At 39.2% G+C, this 26,886-nt stretch overlaps 2 protein-coding genes across 2 annotated transcripts in view; both read right to left on the bottom strand.

Annotated features, from left to right (window-relative positions):
- STK31 (serine/threonine kinase 31) overlaps nt 1-13,721 on the bottom strand; it is a 34,768-nt gene extending 21,047 nt beyond the window's left edge. Inside the window, exons 1-10 of the mRNA XM_032180653.1 lie at nt 13,694-13,721; nt 13,521-13,573; nt 11,971-12,069; nt 10,893-10,967; nt 10,054-10,212; nt 8,400-8,755; nt 6,702-6,895; nt 5,876-5,880; nt 4,729-4,844; nt 3,780-3,939 (exon numbers count right to left, since the gene is read on the bottom strand). Of these exons, the coding sequence (XP_032036544.1) occupies nt 3,780-3,939; nt 4,729-4,844; nt 5,876-5,880; nt 6,702-6,895; nt 8,400-8,755; nt 10,054-10,212; nt 10,893-10,967; nt 11,971-12,069; nt 13,521-13,573; nt 13,694-13,721 (1,245 nt within the window). The remainder of the gene's footprint in view (nt 1-3,779; nt 3,940-4,728; nt 4,845-5,875; nt 5,881-6,701; nt 6,896-8,399; nt 8,756-10,053; nt 10,213-10,892; nt 10,968-11,970; nt 12,070-13,520; nt 13,574-13,693) is intronic.
- A 2,643-nt stretch (nt 13,722-16,364) lies between these two features.
- On the bottom strand, nt 16,365-24,824 carry FAM221A (family with sequence similarity 221 member A). Its single transcript, XM_032182193.1, has 7 exons — nt 24,769-24,824; nt 23,347-23,520; nt 22,690-22,880; nt 20,272-20,478; nt 19,407-19,517; nt 18,633-18,721; nt 16,365-17,329 (listed from the first exon to the last, which is right to left on the bottom strand). Exons 1-7 carry the CDS (start codon nt 24,822-24,824, stop codon nt 17,267-17,269), a joined length of 891 nt encoding a protein of 296 aa, XP_032038084.1. The 3' UTR covers nt 16,365-17,266.
- Between the last annotated feature and the right edge of the window lie 2,062 nt (nt 24,825-26,886).

The following is a 26,886-nucleotide window of genomic DNA, read 5'->3' as shown; positions in this document are numbered from 1 at the left end:
TCCAAGTAATACTAGTCCAACACTAAGTAAATTCAACGTTCTACAAAGGAGAGAATGACACTTGATGAAGTCAGGACACAGCTCAAGAGCCACAGGACAAGTCTCCTTCCTCTGCATGCCATTTAAGTGGGTACACACAACAGGTGATGCCTCAGGGAACACCTGCTACATAACTTCAGAAAGCATTAAGTATTTTAAAAGCATTTTACATTTATAGAAGTATTTTGCAAAGACTTAAGCTCATGGCAATGGTAGACAGTAGAATTAAAACTCCTTTAGAAGGATGAAGATTTCTCAAACTACACCTAGAAAATTTACTCGAGTCTCAGTCTCATACCCCTCAACAAACAAACCACCACCACCCAACCACCAGACCCAGTCATGCCAGATGCCCATCTACCTTTCCATCTCGTTTCAGAGAGCTCCAGCAATGGGGTTATTACAAAAGACTGTAAAAGGAGGATATGCATAGTGCAGTCACCTCATCGATGCTTTCTTGCTTTAATGGCCTCAAGATAAAGATACACCCCCTTCCACAGATACTTTCTAATCTTTTTGAGCCTATTTCTACTTTTGACCTCAGTTTTTGGCTTTCTTTAGTGCAAATTACTACTTTGCAGTATACGAAATAGTTAAAACTAGCTCTTGCATCAGCAACCTCATTGATTGCTCCCCAACATTTTCTTTTTAATGTAACAACTAAATAATAAATATATTATTATATGTATACTACAGTCTTCAATAAAACAAATCTTGAATCAGCTTCTAGTTCTAAACCATAAATTAAGCAACACTCCATAAAATACTGCAATTCTGAACATACAGTGTTTGTGTTACATATATACACTGAGTTATCCGCCTACATTACGATCAGGGCAACTTCAATCATTTGTGTTTCTTCATCTGTAAAGCTGCCATCCTGCCAGTAAAATTTTGTAAGAGAGCTGGTTAAATGATCAGCACCAATATCCCTCCCATTTGAGTACGGATCCTTCCTACACTGAGCACAGAATTTACATCGAATTCTATGATTATTTTTTGAAACATTTTAAAGTACTTTCTCTCCAGAAGAACGACCTTCGTTATTTTTACACAAACCATGCGCAAGGACCACCTCAGTTCACTGATTATCTTTTTATGTTTCTAAGACATCCATTCATTACATTAACACCTTATTCAGGAAGGAACCATTCAATCACCCATCTTCAGTTGGGGCAGCATCCAGACATGAAATTAATTAAATTAATTCAAAAAATTCTTCATTAAAGAAATGAATAAAAATATAAAAAAAGAATAAAACACAAGAATACCACCACTACACATTTCAATGATTTAAAAAAAAAATGTGAGTAGTAATCAAGTTAAACCAGCACTAACAAACTATGAAACCCCAGAAAATGAATATTGAAATACCATTTTCTCTACATTCAAATTCTGTTGGGTTTACTCCCCTGCAGTATCGTTTAAGATGTATTACATTTATCCTAAAGCAAGACATTTGCTCTTAAGAGCTTACAAACAAATGAGACTTGGGATAAGGAGAGAGGGAGGTTTAAGGAACAGCACGATGCTTATGCACCGAAGAGCAAGATTTAACTTTGCAAAGTCAATTTTGACAGATAAATTGACAGATTAAACAGAGTTAAAACAGACTGTTATAGTTTAATAGGCAGCTATTTCACCCATCTGTTTGGGTTCACTGGGCTTCCTGTACACAGGGTATCTCATTATCTCATTTCAACTAAGCAGGAAACAAAGTTAGCACAACCAAATATGTTGATGTCATAATCAAAAATATGTTATCCTACCTCTAGCCAACATAATTTAAGAAGGGATGACAAGCAGAATAGCAAGCACACCGTTTTACCACGTGCATCTTGGACATTTCTTGTATTTGGAAATACCGCAACAAAGACTCTAGCACGTTACAGCACATAAAATACATTTTAAACTAAAAATGGTTCTCATGGGGAGAAAAAACACCACCTAGAGCGTATGATAAAAACAGGACAATATTGGTAGCACAAGATACTCTCTTATTTCAGATTCATTACCCTAGCCTTAGCAGGATGCCACCAAAGCTCATATTATGCACACTTCACCTCCCAAAACCTTCAGAATACCTGAGACAAGTTCGGCAAGACCCTTGAAACATCCTGCTTCCAGCTACTACCAATCCATCTTTAAAGAATAAATTAATTCTTCAGGGAGATTTGCACTTAAGCACACTTCCCCATTTGCAAATACTTTATGGTTCTTGGGCACTCTGGGGGATACCTGACACTTAGTAGAATTCCTGTCTTCTCTACATTTCCCAATTTAAAGTAGTTGTCATGGTAGTGTCACAACTTTCCCTCTTCAGACAGCATGAATTTTCAAAAACCATGGCATGCTCTTTAAAAGTCATAAGATTTTGTGCTGCCATTCATTTACACTTTAGTTTAGGCAAGCAAGAACAATGTCAGAAGTGGAGGAAGGGGTTCATTTCTTAACAAAATCGGGCCATGTGAGGTCACACCTCACCAACACAAACACATGGCTGAAGAAACACGTGGAAAAGCATAGTGCTGCCTTTCCATAGTATTTCAACTATTTTAACAGTGTAACACACTATCATGCGTCCTACAGACATAACTTCACTGTTAGCCACCTTTCACAACTAAAGGGGATGGCAGTATCAAGATAGTCTAACGTGCTCCAACAAATTTGTCCATCAGAAAAACCTCAAGCACTCTTCAAGAATTAGATCTCTTTTCATGTTTCTCATAGAAGAACACTATTTGCCGGGGCTGTCAACTCAAAGAAGAAAAAAGGAAAAAAAATGGTTATTCTTCTATACATTACTGGCCTATACAAGGCAAGGCCAAAATGTTATGTGTGTATTAACAGCTTAACATTGTCGTGTTTTATATCTCAGGTTTTAGTAAATAAAAGAACCAGTTTTCACCTACAGCAACTGAACATGTCATGCTACCCATGTTTTAATACATTTCCCTGCAAAAACAACAAAAACAGAACTTATTTCAGATCTCCACGTGGCTTATTATTTTTTAGTCTATTTCACGAGGTATTAAATTCAGCGCAATGCAGCAATTCCTCTTAAGCAGATATGTTTAAAAGGATTTAGGTTATAGGTGAAAATACTCATAGGTATTTGCTGTCATCTTCCCTCTGCATAGCTACCTTCCCCTCCCTGCCTTACCACAATGCAGGCGACCCTCCTGTTCTCAAAAGCAGCACCTCCTTACATGAGGGACACAATACATAAGCTTTTTTTTTTTTTTTTTTTTTTTTTTTTAAATCATCGCAGCTATTTCTACGTACCCCGGCAGGCTTGTGGTGACTGCTGCTGCTGCAAAGCTACGCTAGATGGCATCTTTCCCCTGTACAAGCCAATACAACTGCCGTTTGCATACTGCTCTCCCTGCACATCTCCATGGGAGGGAAGCATATACTAGTGTAGCAGCATGCTGCTTTACGAAAGGTTTTAAGGATACACCAGCTGCACAGCAGAAGTGTTTAACTATTACAGAAGATAAACCCTTTAGCCACCATGCTCTGATGTCCTTATAAAAATCGTGAGTGCCAAAAAGTCTGCATTTACCAGAAAAATAACACTCCATAAACATAGCGGCTATGACAAAGGTAGCAAAGCTCTGATGTTACCTGGCAGAGGTTTCCATTCTGTGCTCATATCAAGCTACACTTACAAGACTAAAACACTCTGTAAACAGCTATTGAACTACTGTGCTTGTGACAAAAAAATAATTCCAACCTACCACGTTTTGGCATAACTGAATCATCTCTTGAGCCAAGTCATACTCTGTCCAAAGCTTCTGCAATTTTTCCAGGGAACACGGAACAGTGAGACATCCTTCTGTAACCACTTTTATGGCTTGTGAAAGCTGCTCCCCAAAACCAGCATTCTTTTTTGCGTGCCTAAATAGTAAGGAAGAAACAGCATCATACCCAGAGAATACTTTTTCCCCAGAACTCAAGCATTTTAAAAATCAATGCTATTTAGACCTCTTCAACATAAGGACCTTCAGATAGCACCTGCCATGTTAACCTAGTTTCTTCCACAAGGCAGTAGCAGCAAGTTGACTCACTCAGCTGTTAAATCCCTTTTTGAGGAAGGAGGAAATACCAAGAACATATTCATTATATCTCAGTATTAACGTGACTGTATATGGAAATTCTCTCTTGCTCTTAATTTCTCTTCTGTCTCATTTCTTCCCCTAGTAATTTCTTCATTCATCTGCCACAAACATATAAACCAATGTATATTATATATAGTCCTTCTTAAAGGACTTCTTAAACCTTCTTAAAAGTTTTGTCCCTTCTTTTACAGCTTGAGGGGCAATTTTGGCTACCCAGTGAGACACCTCTATCAGCAAGACAGAAACCTAAAGGGACTTTTGACTGCCCAGGTACTTTGAACAATTAGCTGCATTTACTAAGGAGCATTTTCCTTTAAGATGGAATAGAAAGATCTACCAGCCATGGCAAAGAACCAGAAGTTAACTAAGTCATCTGATGAGCAGTCAGAAGCAGGCAACACAAATCCCAATGTGACAAAAATCTTAGGTTTCAGCCTTGGTCTCGGGAAAGGGTATTTTCCCAAGCTCTGTATAAAACATGGCTTTAGTACCTGGGAAACTAAAAGCATGCTTTCAAGAGATAAACAGGGCAGTGACAAAACGTACTATTTTAGAAACAAATACATACCTAATTTCTTTCAATACTTTCACATTAGCAGCCAAATTTCTCATTTTTGTTCCAATGTAATTACGTAAGGTTTCCTCAAAACATTCAGCAGTTTGCCTGGACGCTTCCTTCTCCCCCTGAATCATTCATTGATTTTGGAGCAATGTTTCAGAAAAAGAGAGTCAGCTGAGGTTACTAATATGCAGACCATAATTTAGACTTCAAAAAAAAAGTTTAAAAACAAAGACACATACATTTTTGAAACACTAACAAAAACGCTAGAAAGACACAAACGAGGGAGACTTCATTTTTTTTTAATAGCTTCTTACAGGCTGATGGTTCATTTTCTTCCTTTTGTTTTAGTAGTGATGTGTTTAAGCGTGTTTCTTCAATTGCTCCCTATTTGCTAGCAACTTTTCAGACAGTAAGGAATTGTTTTGAATGCAGAGGTATTTTTCAGAAAGGCAAGTTTAGGGAAGTCAAGTTCAGGACCACATTCAACTCCTTACTGTCATAATCACACCTCAAAACAGTGCAGAAATAACTCTTGCTGTATGTACAACCACCGCGACCTTCCCATAAAGAATTTTCTCAGAACAAAAAGGTAAAAGCAAGAAAAACCCCACTAGGCTGTATTCCCCAAAGGACTGCCTAAAGTTAAAAGTGCTTGCTCTCATACTACCAAAAAGTTCTTATAAACCCCATTTTAAATAATGAAATAATCTTTATTATTAAAGACAAAAAAACACATGACCACCCCCACACAGAAAGACTTAAATAGTTTTGTATTTACTGATGAGCACTTGAAGTCTCTTGACAGTAGAGCATTTTTGAAGTACCCCTCAAAGTAGCGACTATCTCTTCTAAAACACATTATTGCCTACTTCAGTGTTTTTATCAGGGACCAAAGATTGTCAGAACGTACACAACTTTTCATTTCAGATTAGCTCACCTGCAGTCAGCACCAAGAAGTAACTAAACCGTGTGGGAAGCAACTTAAAAAAAAAAATAATCAGGATATATAAAGTAAATGCTTTATAAGAATTCTTTTTTATAAGAATTTATAAGAATTCTTTTTAAGAATCCATTGAATTCAAGTAACTTTTCTTCGCTGCAGACCCATATTCTATTGTTTGTAAATTTAGTGTTAAGAGGAATACACAAGCACATTAACTTTAGTTGATGAATCTGCACTGTAATAGCTCAGGCAGTGTATGGAGAAACACGGGTATTCTAGGCAGAGGTAACTGAGTAGCAAAGCTGGTTGTGAGTAGTTTTATTACCCCAAGAAAAAATAGGAAAGAGCTATGAGCAATCTCAGGCTTGGGGTTGTCAAACGTATTGGTGAAATGGCAGATTTTCCTCTCTTATCTGTACAGGTTAAGAATTTGGAGATTTTTCTCAACTCAAACAAGAGCAACATCCTTTCACACAATCTCTTCTCTCTACTGCCTTTTATCACACGCAGAATTTTTAAGCCTACTGGTAACTAAGTACTGGGCTTCTCACATAGTATTAAGCAGGAACTTCCTCTGGAAGAAACATAATTATGTGGTATCTGCATCTTTTCTATTCAGCAGCAATGAAGGAAACAAACATTTTTATCCAGTCCTAAAATTCAACAGCTGCAATGATTCTGTGATACTTTGGAATTTTCAGCCCAACATCCAGAAAGTTGTTTTAGCCTTTAAGTGATGAAAAAAGGTGTGGACAACATTATAAACAAAGCATGTTTTTCATCACAAAGTGCAAAACTCCAAGCTCAAATTGAACACCCAGATCCAAAGCAGCAAGTGCAGTTGCAAGCTGGTTCACGCACCAAGGCAGGGCAGCCTGGACTGCCACACAGGTGGTAGGTAACACATCACCAGCATCTCCCTGCACCAGCAGGAGCTGAGTCTTTGGTCAACCAGTCAGTCCTGTTGGATTCCACACAGCAGTATGAAGAAACCACATCTGCAACCAGGAAAGAAGCACCTTCTTTGCAATTCCACATACCTGAAGTTCACCTTTCAGCTGCTCAACTTTCAGCTCTAGTTCCTTCTGCCTCCTCAAGAGATTTACATTCTCCTTTCTGAGCGCTTCTTTATCCACTTGAAGCTTTGCAATCTCTTCAGCCAGCTTCTGATCTGGTCTTACTTGTGCCAAACTTCTGTTAGGCACTGGGGCTGAAGCTAGCATTTTTTCCCTTTAAAGAAATTAAGAGAAATTAAAAATAAGAGAAATTAAAAATAATCCACCATGATGTGCATTCTTTCATGCTACAGTAGTTTCAGTAACTACAGAACACCACAAAAAGACTAGAAAAGCATCTACACAGTTACTCTTTAATTCTTTACCAATTCTCCACTCTTATTCTCTTATAAGAGTGGAGACTGTTATAAACTAACAGCATGCACACATCATTTGAAGACAATCCTTATGTTTTCATATCACTAAATCAGATCTCTTTCCCATCCAAAAACTGGATTACAGTACCACACTGCAGACCCAGAAAAGCCAGTGTCCAACGTAATTCAAGTCTTCTCCCTACTTTTGCCTCTTTTTAATAAAAGGATTTGGAGAATACCTAACTCAGGCCAGATTAGAGTATCCAAGCATTCATAATGAGGCATTTTACAATGGACTCAGGACTTTTTGGAAGAGCACATCATTTCATATTTGTTAATGGCACAGACTTGCCTAAGTCATCTAATTGTAACACAGATTGGAATACTATGCTAGTATGTGGAAGGGCATGCCCTCAGGAGCTTCATTAAAATGTCTGAGAAGCTCAGATTATGGAACATAACCCTTTTTTTTTTTTTTTTTTAGGGGGAGGTGGCTGGAGGGGGAATGCTGTGGGGTGGTTTTTTGGAAGAACATTACTTCTTACATCATCGCACCTCTCTGAATGCCAAGCACCATCTTTTCCACCCACAAACGTCTTCCTCAGCAGCCTGTTGCCATGACAACCCTAGCAACTGTAGGACAAGTTTATTTTAAAAGATTTCCGACAACTGAACTGCCAACTTACCACTACCTCTTGTCAACGTAATTACAAGTTGCAGAGACATCACTATCCCCTAACGCTTACTTTCGGACTGCAATTGCTGGCTTTATTTCTCATAAGCACACACTGTTACACTCCTACACAAATAAATAACCAAAATATGTTTGTCCTGCTAGGTGAATGTACTTTTATGTTACACATTTATGTAAAATGAGTTTTTAATATGAGTAAATAAACAGGGAATAGCTACCAGGAGTCTCAAGGACAAGCGCGTGGAAATTACACACATGCATAAACAAACATCACTGCCTATAACTGAGGCCTGATATCTTGCAACCTTCACTTCCAACTGAGGTTCACTGCATCTCCTTCTCTGTTTAATAGCTGCTACCCCTTCCTTCTTTCTCAAAATCCCATGTTAAGATATACTAGAGAAATCTCCCTGGAAAACAAATGAGGAAGAACGAGCTATCCAACACGCAACAACACGAACAGCTTCTCTGCGGACTGATGCCCTAATTACAGCCACCACACAGACTCGCATGTACTTCCCTTCCACTCAGTACCACTACTAGTAGATGCTGGAGTGACAGAAAATGAACCTTGCACATTAGATGCTCATTTTCCCCTCCGTCTTCACATCTCCACACACCCAGCAACCAAGCTCATCAGGCCACTCACACAAACCCCACGGCCTTACTTTGTGACAACCATACGGTTCCCAGCAGCGTTCTCACTCCTTGTGCTGGCAGACACAGGGTCAAAGAGCCCACTTGGACGGCTGCTCTGCGCACGACCAGGCCTGTTCACCCACAGGGGAACTGGGACTTTTATCTTCTGATGTTGGTTTTGCATAGCATCGACTTCTCTCCGTTCCTCATCTTCAGCATTTCCTGGAGATCTGCATTTTTCAGCAAACCCTGCCTTGGCCACTTCTTCTCCAATGTCTATTTTCTCACATTCTGCCTGGACAATGATGATACCATCCTTCTGCTTGACCTTCTCTCGTACTTTTATTTCTTTTTCGAAAACTAGGCTGCCCAAGAACTTCTTCCCCTGTAAAATAGAGTATGTTGATGTTGTGTACTCATCATTCTAAATACTTGTAGTTGAAATCAGCTATATTTCTTCTATGAAAGAAAAAAAAAGAGGCATGTTTAAGACCAAAGCCCAAAAAGCAGAACAAAATAAAGCTTCCTGTGCTTAACACGTTTATTCTGAAACAATGGTGCATCCCTACAATGACTGTCTCTGATCTGATTTCTGCCAATGTCAGACTGGACATCAACAGCAAAACTCCCTCAGCATTCAACTCCAAAGAATTCAGCATCATTTATAGGTGACGAGTCCAAAGACCCACCAACTCTCAAGGGAAGTTGGCAACATAGGGTTATTCAAGTCTTTTAAAGGATACAAGACCATAAAAATTAACGTGGAAAGATATTTGAATTACATTGTTTAACAGCCTTTCAATACACGGTCCAGAGGCTGGAAGAGACGAAAGCAACAAGTAAATTATTATGTGCACCTACCTTCTTGAAATCTACCTTACTGAAACCACTCATTCAGAGATCAGGAAATGCCAGAATTGAAGCTGTCATTTTCATCAGTAATAACAAAGCACAGCAGCTTTGAAAGACTGGGGAATACACTCAAGACCTTCAAACGGCATCTGACAGAAAGTTAGCTTTTTACCAAGAGGGTTTTTCCCTTCTGCTCAACTACTTCTGAACACATGCTGGTTTTGCTTAAAATTAAGAAGGGAAGAGGCTGGAGGCAGGAAAGGGGCATAATTTCAAACAACACTGAGCTAATAAAGAAAGTTTTACCTCAGGTAACAAGAACATGTGAAAAACATGGAAGCAATAACAGATTTCCACCTGCACAGGGATATGACAAGGCAAGCAGGCCAGCCGGTCCAGCTCTTCTGGCAACTGCTGCTCTCAAGTCACCAGCTGGTGAAGCGTGGGCAGTACCAGCAACAAGCCTGAAAAAGCGTAACTTCAACACTGGAAAATGAGCGGTGACCAGGAAAAGGAGACCATCACTAGTAAAACTAGACCAAGGGTGTTGAGCTTTTACCAGTTCTGTTGGCATCAGCTCCTGAGCCTGCAAAACTGTAAAACCATATTCTAAAGCCACCTCCCAGCACATTCTGAACTGATTTTTAACAAAACACTTTTCGTTTTTGGAATACGATCAGGGCAAGAGATCAGGCAATGCTTCACAGCATGCCCTGCTATCATGATTAAACCCCTGTCTCTTCAAGAACTCCTCCTGGTGACAGCATGCTGGTATCTGGCATCATCTATTACAAGGCACATCGTCTTAATGCTTCAAAATCTGTCACTCACCTGGTCAAATGTGTTTAAGTTCTGGTCAGCTGGTATCCGCAGTCCCCACAGCCTGTACTTCTTGGCAACACTTGGACATTGTAAGTTTGCTGGGATTTCAACTATTTCTGATCTATTAAGAACCTCTGAATTTCCATAGTCAATGTATAATACCTGACACTGCAACAATATAAAATGTAAATAAGCAGAGGCTACAACATGAACCTCCTACAGAAATGTGTGGTGAAAGCTAAAATATAAGCATTTTAACAACCGTGCACAATGCAAGTACTACATTTGAGGCAGAGACCAGAACCCTCTATACTAAGCCTAGCATACCCTTCAGAGAAAGGGAAAGAAGTCAGAAAGAACACACAACTTGGCATCTGCCTAAAAACAAAATCTTTCAGGCAATCTAATGTTTGCAAACCAACCGGCGTGTTCAGGAATTATCATTTTAAATAGGAACTATTAGCCGTCTGTGTCAGTCACCTGAAACTGATGAGCAACCCTTTCAGTGCATTTGCATCAGTGCTAACATGTCACACAAAGACTGCCATTTTCACATCTCAGAAGTCTGAAATTAAATAGCATTGCTTAACAACATTAACTATCACTTGTGAATCTTTTTCAAGACATACAAATGGCACTTTGCAACTATGTCACGTTTTGTCAGTCCTCCCATCAGCAACTTCCAGAACTACAGGTCACTTTAATCTGTATCATACGTGCATATTCACTGTTTTTAAAATTTACTCAGACAGCAAGGTTAAAACAAACAGGGATGAGTTGCATTTATTTCCATCCTCCTGCATGGAGACCTGATAAATAAGTAAGGACAACAAAAATATATTTCCTGCCTTTTCATTGTTGATCACTTGCTGTACCATACATCTGTACCAACATCTGTCTTCAGAAAAACACCCACCATAAATCTGAAAATAAGGAAAAAAAGATCAGGAATTGCATTCTGAAAACATAAGCATACCTCAAGTTGATATTCATAATACATTACAAATCTCGTTTTCACACGTCTAAAATTCCCCCAACAGCAGCATGAAAACAAAGTAATGCATGGTAACCTATCTCTCACAACAGCATATGCTAGCTGCTTCAAAAACATACTCCTCTACTCCACAAACAATAAAGTGAAGAATACCTTATAACTTGAAAAATATCAATATTTTGCACAGCATGTTCATGTATGCATTTTTCTACAAATGTATAACTACAAAATTTTACTGGCATTGCCAGCTTAGTAAGCCAAACAAAGGAACATGTCAGGAACCCCACAAATATGCTGAGTTTACTGTTGATGCGTTTTCTTCCTTTTCAAGAGGAATGCAGAAGGTCATTTACCTGCACACACAAACAGTTCAAAGATAAAGTCTTTTATTTAAACCATATTTTGCAGTAGGCCATCAGAGGTTCACACAAATATGGAAGTTACTACCACTCTTTGCAGTTTTAACTTATCATATAACTGCTACTAAATATGTTATCTTCTTAAGAGCACTTTCCTTAGGCTTCTAAGTACTACAGGTTTTCATAGGATCTCCCACAATTTTGAGATGGAACAACGAATCACATATCTGAAAAAGCAGTGCTCTCTAGTTAAAGACAACCCATAACATGCGCTAGATAACACGAGAATTCAACATTTTATATAAAACCATTAACGAAATACTACAAAAAATGTTATATTTAATTGTATGTGTCTCCATAATTTAATTGAAGTCTGGAGTGCAGAAAGAAATAAGATTTGCTCACACAAACCAAGCATTTTCTTTAGGAAAGCCAGCAGTTCTTAAATATTTGAGAGAATATGACCCACAACATAATTAAAGATCAAGAAAATACCAGAGAAAATAGCTGCACAAAATTAAAGCTTTTACATTCAGGCAGAAAACAAACTCTGCACACACACAGCCTACGTACCTTGCTAAAATCAGGCTTGCCAAAAATTGCATTAGCCCGAGGACAAGCTTCTGCCAGCGCACAACTTAATTTCAAGAGGTCATTACATCTACTGATACCCTAAGAAGTGTGGAGAGAGGGCTTGAGTTATTAACTGTCACTTTTAATAGCTGCTTGATGGCTTATAACAGCCAAAAATTAAATCAAAACAGTTGCACTGCTGTTGAGACAAGTAACGCCCCACCTTAAGCTTTCGATCTTCATGATTTTAGTTGAATTTGCAAGCCTGCTCTCATTTTCTTCCAAAAATAAATGAATGAGAGGCAGGTAACATACCCAGAGAAATAGTTCACAAGAACATTTTTAACAGTTTAATGACCTGATTCGCAGGAAGTACGCAGATCTTATTTATCAATCCTGCCTCGCAAATTTTAGTATGTGTTCGTTGTTCTTTTCCTTCATAATACTAGAAGACATCAGCTTTGGCATACCCCTCATTTTCCTTATTTGCAAAACTTGGGCTTGGTTCAGCTAAAAAGCAACAGATTCTTTCCCATTACAACTTGTTATCTGAATCACTCACTGTAAGACTGTCAGTTCCAGTAACATGACATTTATTAGATGTCATCCTACTTGCAATTCAAAGCAAAGAATCCAGAGCTCAGAGCAGGAAACAAAGCATTAATGCAAGTAAATATTCTGTTGTCCTCAAAAGCCCACTCTTAACTTTCACACCTTACAATGCTAAATAAGACACCGTAACTGAGTCTCAGAATCCTAGGGTATGAACCCAAAGGAGAATGAACCATCATTATTATATTTCAATTAAAAAAAAAAAAAAAAAAAAAAAAAAAAACTTTTTTTTTTTTTAAATAAAAAAGGTGTTATATAGGCAGAGCAAACAAAGCTTGGTCTCTCTCCCCTAATCCGTATTAACAATAAGGCAAACGGCAGCACCTCCTGTGACTGGCTGCAAGCTAGGCAGCGCCACCTAACACACACCAGTTATAGCTCTACAGCCAGCAGACCAAACAGAAAAGGCAACCCTAGGGGCTCCTAGATTTCCCCTTCTCTCTGCCACATCAGTTAATGAAAACTACTCTTCCCCCACACACACTACCCCTTCCTCCAACACCCTCCCACCCATTCACACAAAACTCGAAGGGAGCTGATATCTTCAAATCAATTTCCTATTAATTTTGGCTGAAACTGCCCCAAAGGCTCACTTTGGGAAGGGGAATCACCTCCAGCAGATCTCCAGCTGCCTCCTGCAGTATTTTACTTTTAACATCAAATACTTGCACACTTTATTGTTGTTGTTGGGGGACTACAAAGTATATGTGAAAATCCAGCTACAATTCAAACGGATGGATAAGCAATTCCCTTTCATGTTTTAAGAAAGATGAAGTAGCCAAATTCAGTTTATAGCACAGTACTTGGAATTCTGAGATCTAAATTAATGTTTTTTTAAGACAAACACTACCAGTTGTTCTCACTTCCACAGAAACTCGCCATGGGGGGCAAATAAGATGAAGCACTTGAATTAAAACCAAGCAGCTCTTGAAATTCACCTGTGCCCAAAATGTTATGGCATCTTCAACGTGGCAGCCCACAACATCTTCAACTTGAGGGAGAAAAAAAAAAAATGGTAAGGAAGAATTAAGTTACTCCTGAATGTAAGATTATGCTGTTGGTGGTGTGGTTTTTTTTTGTTTGTTTGTTTTTAATAGAATCCTCGCATTACCTTTGCTGCACTCTGTGTCTCCATCCATGACAGCAGGTCCTGAGACACCACCACACGCTTTGCTTTGGGAGGCTCCTCGCAGACCCTGCCCCGGAGCCCTTCGCAGGTCAAAAATGAGACCCCACGCCCCTGAACAGCCCCAAACCCTGCTCCAGCGCTCCCCACCACTCCTCCCACCCCTTCCTGCTCTCCCACCGCTTGCCCCAACTCCCCACCAGCGCCACCAATGCGTCAGAGCCCCTTTTCTTTGCTAAAAACGCGGTTTTTAATCCGCGAGGAAGCGCCGCAGAGCAGAGCCCCACCTCCCTCAGCCCGGCGCTACCCGAGGCGGCCGGGCACTGCCGAGGCCGCACGTGCCTCCGCCGCCACCGCGCATGCGCCCGCCGCCAGCCCCGGGCCGTGAAATGGCGGCCCCGGCCCGCTGAGGGGGCGTAGGGCGGTGCCCGGGTGCCTCGTCCAGCCCCGGGAGCGTTTGGGGGCCCTAAAGGGCTTTGCTGGCCGGGCTGATCGGAGGTGTGGCAGCTTGACAAGGGTTCTGTGCTGGTGCTGTTAATTGGCTGTGAATTGACGCACTGCCCTTCCGACCTGAGAAAGACAGACATTTTATAACTAGTATCAGGGGAGCGCGGCATCTGGAGGAACTCCTTCCCCTGGGATCACTGATCAGTCTTCACATCCACGAATAGCCATCTTACACCTAAGTCATTTCAGAAGAAGATGAAAATGTGGTCTCTACTCTTGAATGTTATAATGGCAAATAATTCCTCTGAAAGCCAACTATTTAAAACGGAACGTGCTTAAGTGTTGCCTAAGACCCATGCAATTACCTTTTAATATTTTAGAGCACTCTGTGACAAAACCCCAAAAACATTTTTCCCGTGCCACATTTCTTGGATTAGAGTCAGGAATGGTTACTGTGTCTGGCTGAACAACAGATATATGCCCACAAACAAATTGTACAGATGAACTGATAACTTACCCATCCCAGGACGTTATGTTCAAAGTTCATGGCTGCTCTCAAGAAAACAGATCACCAACAACTACATGCTAAACAACTCTATATAATGATCAATGGCAATGGCAAACACTTTGACATCTGGTCTCTTTTACAAAAAAAAAAAAAATATATATATATATATATATATATGTAAATATATATATATTGTTTTAATAGAATTACAGAGAGATTTTTCAGTGGAATTGGAGGTTACAATTTCAATCCTTCAAAATGATATTTTTCAGGATAATTTCTGTTTGGTTACTTTAAATAAGAGAAGTTCTGGTTAAGTCTGCAAATTACTCTCAGGACATGACTTCTGTCTCCAGTTTTCACAGCCAACAATGTTTTAAAATATATTCTACCAATTTTTTCACATACAAGTAATACGAATCCTGCAAAAAGTTCTACACAAGTAGTACCAAGAAGTCAAAAGTAAGCCTTCTAAAAACAAACCATATTTTTTTACTTAGAAGTCATCAACATGGGTAAAAAGTGGTCAGAACACCTAAGCAATATTTATTGCAGATGATATTTTTTCAATCCTGTTTTCCAGCTACAAAGAGTTATTATGAAATTAATGTAGTAATGTAGTGTCATTTAGATGGAAACATTAAATATGTTTAAGCACTGAATAAGATTTTAAAAGATTAACTTTAATAAAAAACGGTTTATGGTGACTGAAGTATAGTTTAGTGTGACTGAATTTGGGGAAAGCAAGCATTTAAAACTGGCAAGTATTTTTAATTTTAAAAGTTAATACAAGTACAAATTATTTCCTAAAAGTGGAAATAAATAGGGGATAAATATGAAACTATTGGAATAAATGTCCTCTGTTTACTTTGCAATAATCTCTTAGAGGACTGAAATCAAAATATTTTTTCTATATTTACCATTTTTTATAAATGTTAATCTCCATTTTTCGGTTTCTTGTAATTCTACTGTGAAATTCCCATTTGCTTGAGACTAAATACATCTACAGAAACAATTGCTTATTAAGACCAGAAGAGGGAGCTCAAATTAGTATTTTTATTTATTAAGATAAAGCAGTGTGTAACCGTGTTGAATTTAATGGTAAAGGTACTTTTTAAACATTCAGCATACAGTTCGATGTATTGTTTATCTAAATTAAGATAACAGACCAACCTCTCTGATTGGCATCACTGGTAGTGAATGGCTGCATAGTTCAGAGTTAAGTGAAGGTAAATGACTGCTACTGATTGAATTTGGGCAATCCTTATTCCCTTCACACTCCCATCGGCCGCGTGAACTACCAAGAGCCTGCCTTCTTTCCCACAGCTGCTATTTGAACAAAAAAAGTAAGTTACCTAAATGCGTTCAACTCACCTCGTTTCCTCTGCCAATAAGGCACATAGAGGCATCACAGTGGCATCAGTTCTCTGATGGGAATCAAAACTTTTAAAGTTTCTCCCAACCCATGCTATAAAGTCTCAGTACACACATACCACCTAGAAAGTCTTCAATCCAAGAGACATCTTCAAATACTTTTAAGGACAAACTGACTTACACTTTCCTGTTTTCAAGGGAGCCTAGCAAAGTGGACTCAGGCACTGTTTTTGCCTCCTAATTCCAACCATATTGCAGGCTCAGCCAGGCACTCACTCTGTACTATGCTGCTTCACAGATTTAAAACATCACACAAAGTTGCCAAATTTTACATTTTCACACAAATGCCCACAACCTTTAATACAATATTTGCTGCCAGAGCTGTGAATGTGTACAAAGAAAATAAAAGGACGTCTCCCATCTTGAGGGACTCTGTATTGGATCAGACATGATGAAAGAAACTCTGTTGGCTAAGGAAGTTTATATCAAATAATGTGTAACTGTTTGCTTATGTGCAGTAAATAGCATGTAAATTTCCATGTAATGTTTTCAAAAGTTCATTGTAATGGAGTCACTGTTACAATAGTATCAGACAAACAGAATCACTATAGAAATCTGGGATAAAGCAGGCAGCAAAACCCTTTAAAGTACCTAGTAAGTACATGTGACAATAGTTTTACGGACATACAGAACTTCATGTGTAACAACTACTTATACATTGGCAAGAACAGAGCCTAGAGAAGTGTGACAGACAAAAGGTATGTTTGAATTTTATGCAAAAGAAATTAAACCAACAGAAATGGAAACAAAAAATTAAGATTAAAATGTCAATATTAACAGAACAAACCCAACCATTAAAAATCCATGAAAAAAAGATATAAGGATTCTATAAATAAACAACATCATAAAAGTCTAAGAATGGACATATATTTTCTTTATCCTATTACAATGTAATACTTTAAAACGTTCTTATGCTCTCAGTACTTAAATAACAGTTCAGTAAACCTGGAAATATGATTTTCCATTTTCAAAGCAGTATCTACATAACAATTCCAGAGACTAGAAACTCTTTAATCCAAGTGCCAATTTTATTACAAGTTAATTAAAAATCAATTTCAGCAATAGAACAAAGCCAAATAAAGAAATGAAGTAAATGCAGGTGCAGAGAAAAATACTCTTCAATACAACAATTGACACTGTTGCACCTAATAAGTATTTCTTCATTAATCTCATGGCTTTTTTGATCTCACTGGACTTTTTTCTGTTTGTTTAGCAGCCTTCTCCTTTTTCAGCTGTAACAAAGAAAGACACAACAGTGGTTCAAGTTAATTTGCAAGTAGACTAACGATGCAATATTAAACCTCTACAGTCAGTCAAAAATTTACCAGAGTAATTTATGAGATAGAGAGAGCTACAGATTATTATTAGCCCAACCCAGAACTGCTCACTTTTGCATCATGTGACAAAGGAGCACTTATATAGCCCTGCAGCTACTCCCCTCTTCAAACCAAGGCTGCCTTTATCTCTGATAATGGCAGTGAAGGTATTTATGTATCCCCCAAGGCCAAAGTGCCTCACAAATGTTCATGGTTTAATCTTTATCTCAATGAAAGTTAAAGGTGTTTTATTCTAGATGTGTAACAGACACAGTAAGACCAACCAGCATGTACAAAATCACAAAGAAAGTTTGTAGCTGAGCTAGATGCTAAACCTTTATCTCAATGTCTCAATGTCCAAAATCCTAGGGGGAGAAAAATTCTAGTAATTTAGATTTAACAGTAATGTTTTCTCAAATGAACTGATGCCTTTTTTCCATATTTACAACAATTTACCACATTTTGAGATGATTTCCAAAATAAAGAAAATTATTTAAAATTTCACAAATTAGCACAGCTTTCTCATTAACAAACACACCTTTTTGCAAGGCGCAAGAGTAACAGTAATTAAGCTTTTAGGAGTTAGTTAGTTAGTTCTGCAACATCTCTTTACAAAAGAATTCATAAACAGTAAAAACGTGCTTCCAGCTAAGATGGTGGTGCTAAGAAGCTAATGTGGGGAACAAATAGGTATTTAAGCATCTAGGTAAAAGTGCAGGGCATTTGAAGTTAAAATAAAGTCAGAGCAGTGGAAGAGGCACCTCTGAGGGGGTGATTCAGGTCATCTAAGAAAGATGCACCCGATTTAGTACAACTACCCAGACATTCCTACAGTAAGGAAAAAAGCATGAGAAAGTTTTTAAGTGACATAGTAAACACACATCCCTAAATGTTACATGGGACTTACAGTGAGTCTGTTTTGTTGTTTGTTTTTCTCACACAGTAAAATACTTTGTTTTTACGTAACAGAGAGTTAAGGAAATAAAAATATGCCCAGTTAAGGTAAATACCATCCCAGAAAGTAACTGACGTCTAAAAACCTACAATAAATAGCACATAACTGTATTTCAAATCTCCATTTAATGAGCTTGTTTTTCTCAGGATGAGAACAGATGATATAATGCATTTATATGCCACTTAAATCATATGTTCATCTTTGTTGCCCATCTTTTTGTGAAAATATATTTAAATTTATGCATTAATAAATGTGGTAACTTGCCCGTTCCTGGTAACGTTTTTCAAAATAAGCCATGTCATCTTCTTCTGAACGCCCATCATGAGAAACTTGCATTGTGGCAGTAGAACAACCTGAAGTGGAAAAAAACCTCTATTCCAATAGCTATTTTTAACATTTGGAAAACACTTTGGAAAACATTTAAAAATTAGAAGTCAGAATTGATGTAGTAATGTAGTAAAACACCTTTATAGACAAGTAACAAACCGTGGCAACTGCAACTAAAGAGCATCCATCCCCTTTAAGAACTGCAGCTATGATAAGCAGACTTGAAGGAGTTCAACAGTGATATTAATTGCTTAATATTTACACTAAATAAGAGACATAAAGTAAGCATAACCGATCCCTAATTCCATGCAGAAGACTTTCTAGCAGAAGGCAGTTTCACAGGATTGAACTGAATCTGCACTACTCAGATATGAGCTTCTAGTAGGAATCAAATTTAAAACAAACAAACAAACAAAAAAATGTATCCAACAAATAAATGACACCATTAATAGGGAAGATACAAAATACTAAATACATATATATTTTACTTAAAAAGCACATCGTGACCAAAATAACAAGCAGTAAAAACATAGTTATTCTAAGCACTTCTAGGACAGGAGAATTACACTATCTTTAAATTAGGCTTCAACACTCATTTTAGTATTTACCTTTAATTTTTATCCCTAAACATATTAAAAGTCATTAATAGAACCAAATAATTTTATATGATATACTTATGGTGAAAGAAGTATTATCCTACTAATTTATCACCTGCTATCTGTGAGATGGTTTGAGCAGAACTAGAAGGTCCCTCAAATGCTTTTAGAAATGGATGATCCATGCTGGTTACAGGGGATTCTAGAAGTTCAGCAGAAGGAGCCCCTGTTAAATAATGAGTTGAATGAAAAAAAAAATCACTTTGCAAGGTGCGTTGAAAATATACATGATGGTGTCAAAACAAAGGTACAGATTCCTATGAACACTCTGTGCAGACCAAATAAACATGAGTTAAGAAAAATGCTACAGAAAATAGCTTCAAAATAAATTTAAAACTTTGGTTCTTTACTTTCTACTGCTATGTTATAGTTTCTAAACTTCAAACCCAAGAAAGCAGATCAGAATTTGAGAAAGAAATGGTGTGTATAAGGAAATAATAAGTAAAACACTCAGGATAAAATGAGTTCATTACTACATGACACAAAAACTTAGAGCTGGAGAGATTTCAGGGTCCTTTTTTTATTTTGTTTTTGTCCTGAACAGCTATTCATCTATGACTTTATTGAGGAAGACTTCGGCAGTATTAGGCTAAAGGATTAATGTAAATAAAAATTAAAATATTAAGAGAAAACAGTAGTTACAGAGTTCTTTCTAAAAGATATGCTCCAGTTCAATGAGAAGCTACTGTGCTGAACACCAAAATTATGGATTTTTATATTTTTTTTTATAATTCACTACAGGAAACTGGACAGGATGGTCACAGTGGTCTGCTGGAAAAGAAAAAAAAAAAATCTGTCTTTAAGTCTTACTCTTATTGATCCAGTTCACCTTCAGACTCTGAAAGTCTATGTTGAATGCCTACTTTTCAAAAATACCTAGTTGTAGAAATCAAATTTCATCTCAGGTCAGCCGCACTTACCTATTCCGCTGTCATCAAGCCTCATGTAGCCCTCTGCTAGTGAGCTAAAACCAGTCAGTCCTCCCATAGCAGCGTAAGGAACGTCCTGCCCCACAGGCTTTCCTTGGGCTAACCGCTCCTGTTTAGTTTCCACAACGGTTTCATGTGCGTACGTTGGCTGACCACATCCACAGGTAAAGCAACTGTGAAATCCTGAACACTTGGAACCTAATTAACAAATGATAAATGTTATAAGTGAGATGAAAATGGAATTTGTACCTCATAGCAGACAAAACAGTATTTCCCAAAACTGATCTTGTCAAAAACTGGAGAGTTGTACAAGATTTGGGGCAATGTAACCAGCTTTCTTTGCTGAAGCCTTTCACAGCCTCATTTCATCCCAGTACAAAAACGCATTATAAAACAGAAGGCATGAATGTGGGGATTAGATCACAGGGTCATGCAGTCTCAGGGTCTCATCCAGTCAAGCTTTGAGAATCTCCAATTGAGATGGAGATTTCACAGCCTCTTTGGCAGCATGGGCCAGTGCTGGGCTACCCTTGGAGTGAACTTTACTTGCCTAATATTTATTTGGACTTTTTATGTTGCAACTTGTGTCCACTGCCCTTAGTAACACCCTTCTCTTTCCCTCCTCTGATGAAAAATAAAAACAAAAAAAATCTGTCACTGGGTAGAAAAGACAAGCTGCCAGCATTTTGGTGGCATTATCTCCAACTGGGCACAGCAGGTGTCAATGCTGCATGGCCAGAAAACTTCTCATCATAATGTATGATAAAAATCATCAAATTTAAACGAATTTTAAGATTAGCAAAATTATCCCAGTATGAAACAGAACCTATGGTAAAAGCAAAGGAGGTGCTACACAGGAGTACCATTAGTCTGTCTCACTCTGTTTTGTTTTGTTGTGTTTTTTTTTTTTTTAAGTTTTACAAAGCCATTAGATAAAATTGCAATGGTTATACAAATGGCAAGTGACATTCAGAAAAACAGGATACAGAAATAGATCTGCCCCAACTATGGCTAAGACTAAACATTACTAAAGCCCTGCTGAAGCAGTGATGTGAAAAAGATGCAGAGTTGCAAGTGTTTCATTGTTCATATTAGTCTACATTACAAACCTATTTACAACGTGCCTCTAACCAACCCCAGTTACAGCTCATTTTGCGGAGCACCAAGGAAGGTTTGTTTTTTTTTTTTTTTAAAGACCTGTATAGTATGCTTAAGAATCACATTCTTAAAATTGTTAAAGGTCTGTTTACTTCATTTGGGGCATTCCTTAGAGTTCTTACTCTGATACAGAATACAGTAGATAAGATAAAGTGCAACAGCAGTATTTTTTCAATTTTACTGATATTACATCTCTAATTTATCTACCACATTACATTTAGACAACTAGTGCCAGTACAATAAAACAACATAAGTCCAAAATTGAAGCAAGTCTTGGCATTTCTTTGCATAATCTTTGAAGCTCTCAGAAGTGCCTGGTGTTTTTGAGGAACACCACAAAAAGTGCATAATGTAAATGATCATTAAAAACGTTTTGTTCTGAGGGTTCCGTTTGAATCATCCAACGGTGCATTTAAGCCTTATGCATTACTTAGAGAAAATTCTTGAAAGGCTGTCATATAAATATTTTATGTTTATTCTGTGGGATATGATTCTCATCTCATCTAACAAAAGCTGATTATTATTATTTTACAGTGCCCATTAAACAGACTTCACAAGAGAAATGTACTAATATTACAGCATTCTAACAAAAAATCTTCAGCTTGCATAATTTGAAGTTTCACAGAAAAACATCTGTATGGATTATTTAATCTCCGTGGTTAATAATTACTGCTGCCTCTCGATCAAGTGAAGCAAAAACTCCCTCTTACTGCCTACCAAACATTTTGCTTAAAACATTTTGCCGTTTGCATTTCTGGACCCACAATCACCATGTTTGGGAACTGCTTTCTTAGACTGTTAGCAATAGTACTATTTAGGAACAGTGCCCTACTTCCTACTGAGTTGAGAAAAAAATACCCTAATGTTACATTCAACCAGGTAATAAGAGGAATAGAGATGAGCACTTCTCTCTTTCAAACTACCAAATTCAGGCAAAAAAGTCAGATGCATGCAGCAGTGGAAGGGACACAATGCAAATGGGATGTTTTCATACTGCCTAATTTTAGGTGGTTAAACTCCCCATGTACTTAACCTAATCGTTGAGGAAGTTTACAGTCCCTCACAGAAATTGGAGAACTAAGGATATTCTAGATCTTCCTGTGCAAAAGGCTGTGCAGGAAAAGACCCTTCCTATCTCCCATCCTTCTGCAAAAATCGGAACATGCATCAGTTAACAGTGGAGAGCAGACCTAGTACTCTGGGGAGAATACAGCTCCTGGTTAAGTTTACCAGTAAGGATGTGTAACTTACAAGAATTACATGAAAATCCAGGTGCTGCACTGTGCTGATCAGCAAAGTGTTTGCATCTACAGCGGATGGGCTGTGTGCCATTTAGAGGAACGTAGTGATAGGACTGGCACTGACAGCGGCTCACTCGACACGGCACACAAATAGGACGGTCCTTGGGAATCACTTCGTAGTCCGTTTTGTGTTGTTTATACCTAAAACAGGTAAAAGTAGTAACTTGTATAACCTTGTTAGTATTTATCACAAAACTAACTGAAAGGCTTAGTTTACAAGTTCTGGGATGAAGTATCTGTGATTATCTTAATTACTGCTACTTACTAATTTTTATTTAGATACAGAATATCAGATGCTTTTACATCCATTGTATAAAGATTACAGATCTTTATGTTTCATTTTGATAACACTATCAGAATCAAGCTGATCTACAATAATTTATGCCTTAAAGATGAATTTATTGAAGACTACAAAATTGTTCTGATTTCAGAAAAAGGTTATTTAGATTTAGATTTTTTTTTTAATCTTATTATTTAAAACCTGATTTTCTGAACCTTTATACCTTAAAATAACTTGTCTATGCTGTACTTCATAGAATCTGGAATATTTTTATATTTCCCTAATTTAAGAAAAACACATCAGTGGAGAAAAAGACAAGAAGCTTACCGGTGAGTACAAAAGCACAGTGTCTCTGGTCCAACAAGCTTACAGTCCATGCCAGTTGGTGATCTCCAGCTCACATACAACCTGTTTTGTAACCGAATGGGTAACACTTTTCTTTTGTACTCCTCATATTCCTCAGGAGTAAAGATTTTTCCTCCGTCATCATCACCTACAATTCTGTAAGCATGTTAAAAAAATAAAAAAAAAGAGGAAATAAAAAGAGGTTTCTCAATTGTTTGTTTGTTTGTTTTCCCAAACAATACATAATAGTACTTTTAATGTAAATGCAAAAAATCATGTCTTTCATAGTACTATTCTAGTAATATAACTATAACAAAAGGAAGAAAATACAAGAAAAAAATAATAAACTATGAAACTATGAAGCTGCTTTTTATCCTGCAGAAAAAGCAGTTGGCACCAAGGGTTGTGTAATCAGCCTGCTCTGCTTCAGCAACTTCTTGAGTGGTCTCTGGCAAGCCCCTTCACCCATCTACACCCAAGTCTGTATTGCAGACTTGTATTAATTATCTAATCTTCATTGAGCCTGAGCAAGAATGTTTAACTGTAATTTGGGAAACACCAGCACCAAGGAAACAAACGATACACCTAAGCTACCTTCTAGCTTGCAAGAAAACCACGTGAGTTTCTGCAAAGGAATTGGAGCTGCACCCACACCTCTGCCAAGCCCATTTTTTTGCACGACCACTGATTGCAAATTCAGTCCCCGAATAGCTGGGACTCTGGACCAACATCCAAACCCTGCATTTCCGTAGACTATTGAAGACAAGTAAAACCTGTAAAATGCAAACTATACTTCACTGCAACACCTAGCTAAGCTGCAGCATAGTTTACTAATGTCTGTAAATATTTCAGTCATCATTTGCTGGGTGCACTCGAGTGTATGAAATAAGCGATCCTTTGTGCCGTGCTGTGTGGATTTGTACATTACGGCAGAACAGCAGGGCGATGTTCCAGCACACCGCTGTCACCTGCGTGTCAGTGAAGTGGGCACCTGCCTGACTCGGCGTGTAGCTGCCTATCTAGGAAATACCGCTCCGCTGCTTTATTGCACGCTTTCTCCAGCTAAATAGCCGCGTTTCAGTGTAACGAGTTTGTGTTTATTTCTGCTGAAGCCGTCCGGAGGCGTGCCCAGGCGGCTAGGTTAGCACAGCCCCTGGGGAGCCTCAGGGCAGGTGCCTGCAGCTGCACAGCCCGAGCCGTGCTCGCTGCAGCCCCGGCACGGGTCGGGCAGCCGGCAGCTCACCCCTGGCCCCGCTTCACACCAAGGCGAGACACGGAGTTATTACTGCCCTGCCCAGTTCCAGCCGGCAGCCAGCGCTTGCGAAGCTGCTCGAGGCCGCCAGAGCCTGCCCGGCCCCTCTCCTCAGCAGCCGGGCCCTGCCCCGGCTCCCCCTGGCCTCTCACCTGCGGTACTCCGCGTACTCGTCCAGCGCCGCCGCCTCCGCCCGCAGCCGCTCCATGGCCGGGGCCGCCGTTGGGCCGCCCGCGGGCGGGGCGCGCTCCGCCGCCCTCCCGCCCCCCGCAGCCACCCGGCACGAACCAGCGGGCGCCTGACACCCGCAGCACTGCTGGCCGAGGCACCTGTGGCCCCCTCGGCGCCGGTGTTGTCGTTGGTGGCGGTGACAGAGCCTTGGCAAGGCTCAAGATGGCGAGCACAGGACCCCCAGCGAAGGGAACCCGACTTGGGTCCCCTCACACGTACACCACAACCGCCCTGTGGCAGCCCTGCTCGCACCAAAATCCCTGCTGCGTGCCTCGGGAAGGATCGCTCTGGTGATCTCCACTTGCTTGCAGCAGACATATCTGCACTGAGGGATGTTGGTTGCCTGGGGCCCACGTAACCCGCCAGTGCTGCCACACAAGATGGTTTCCACGATCACTGCTTCTCCCCGCAGTGCAAGGCGGTATATATCAGTTCAGCTGCTACACATTGGCTCAGAGGCACAAATTTTCAACAACAGCAATATTAACCATAATAATGTGATCACCAGCAATTATTTGACTCTAGTAATAGCGTGCATTTCCAATTTTAGTTACTCATTTTTCCTGTAAATGAACGACAGGTCTCTCCTACTACCATCAGCCATCATCTTCCTAGCAGAGGAGAATCCACTGCTATCACATCAGTCCCATGAGGAACAGAGAAATTTATGGGTGTTGGTCAGGCTCCAGTAGCAATCAGTGTTGTTTAACCTTTCTATTCCCACTCAAGCTAAACTAACCAACCATGAGTTACCAATTTTAACCAGTTGCATGCTCCAGCCAATATACATCCCTGTTGGCTTCTGATTCTGGTGTTATGCACTGTGAACAAATAGAAGATCCTGGAAACGTACTGTGGTGTGAAAGAAATGCTAACAAATCATAAATCTTACCTTTAACTCACTGATGTTCTTTGAAAGCTTGTCCTTTATAACATTTTGTTCATAGTCCAAGACAAAAGGAGGCCAGCTTAGGAAAACTACCAAAACCAAAGATGGTCTTAGGTGGGCAACCTGCAATTCCCACTTGCTTCTGATGCACCACAAACAACCACTTATGCCACCATTCCACCGATGTGCTTAAAGGCTGCTGTGTGTAGAACACAGGCTGCTATTTCTGATACTTAGTGCACTATCTGTAAACCGACTGCTTCCTCTTGATAAAAATATGTCGATCACCATGCTTTAAACATAGCATCTGAATATGAGAGCAGAAGATGTATACTTAATTGAGCTTAATTGTACATTAGCATAAGCTATGAGCTCTTACTCAGGCTGTCAGAATAAGACCCGAGAGGGTAAGCTTTTTTAATACAGTAAAATGATACATGCCTGTTGAAAAATGTACAGCCATTCAAAGAAATCTCCAGATTGTTTCGCACTGGGCAAGCCACCAGCAACAAAACAGAAGGTGAAGAGAGATGTCACAGGGACCAAGGCAGTGTTTTGCCAATGCTTTCCCCAGAGAGAGATGAAACAACAGGGAGATTGTCAGGTTTCCAGCAGTATCTAAATAAGGTGATAGAGCATATGGTTTGGCCATTTGTCCCATGGCTATGCCACACGTATAGGAAACTTCAGTGGAACAGCTAGCACTGACGTACAGCATGGATGTTTTGTCCCTGCTCTGAACTCAGAGCAGGTCCTTCTTAAATGCAGAAGAGAGAGTGGGAGCAAGTCATCGCTGCAGTCAATACCTTCTCGGGGAAGCTAGCTGAGGAAAATAAACCCACACAAAGATGTCAGGATTGTTTCTCCAAGGAAAAGAAAGTTCCTCCAGTGACCAAAGTTTTGAAACAGGTGGTGGAAAGAGCAGTTGGAAAGCAGGATGAGCAGCTCTGCAAAAGGAGAACTAGTATGTAATGAAGAACACAGTACTGTACAGGAGCTGAGGTAAAACTGAAGATCTTTGGAATACTTCATCTGTATACACGTTTCACTGGTGCCAGGGATTCCAGCACCACCAGTACAACGGGAAGTGCCCTCTGGCAAGCCTGGTTCACACAGAATCGGTGGAGCTCCTCTGTCATGGGTTGACATA

The sequence above is a fragment of the Aythya fuligula genome, chromosome 2 (genome assembly GCF_009819795.1).
Source record: "Aythya fuligula isolate bAytFul2 chromosome 2, bAytFul2.pri, whole genome shotgun sequence".
NCBI classification, from domain to species: domain Eukaryota; kingdom Metazoa; phylum Chordata; class Aves; order Anseriformes; family Anatidae; genus Aythya; species Aythya fuligula.
This window is presented reverse-complemented; position numbering and strand designations above follow the sequence as displayed.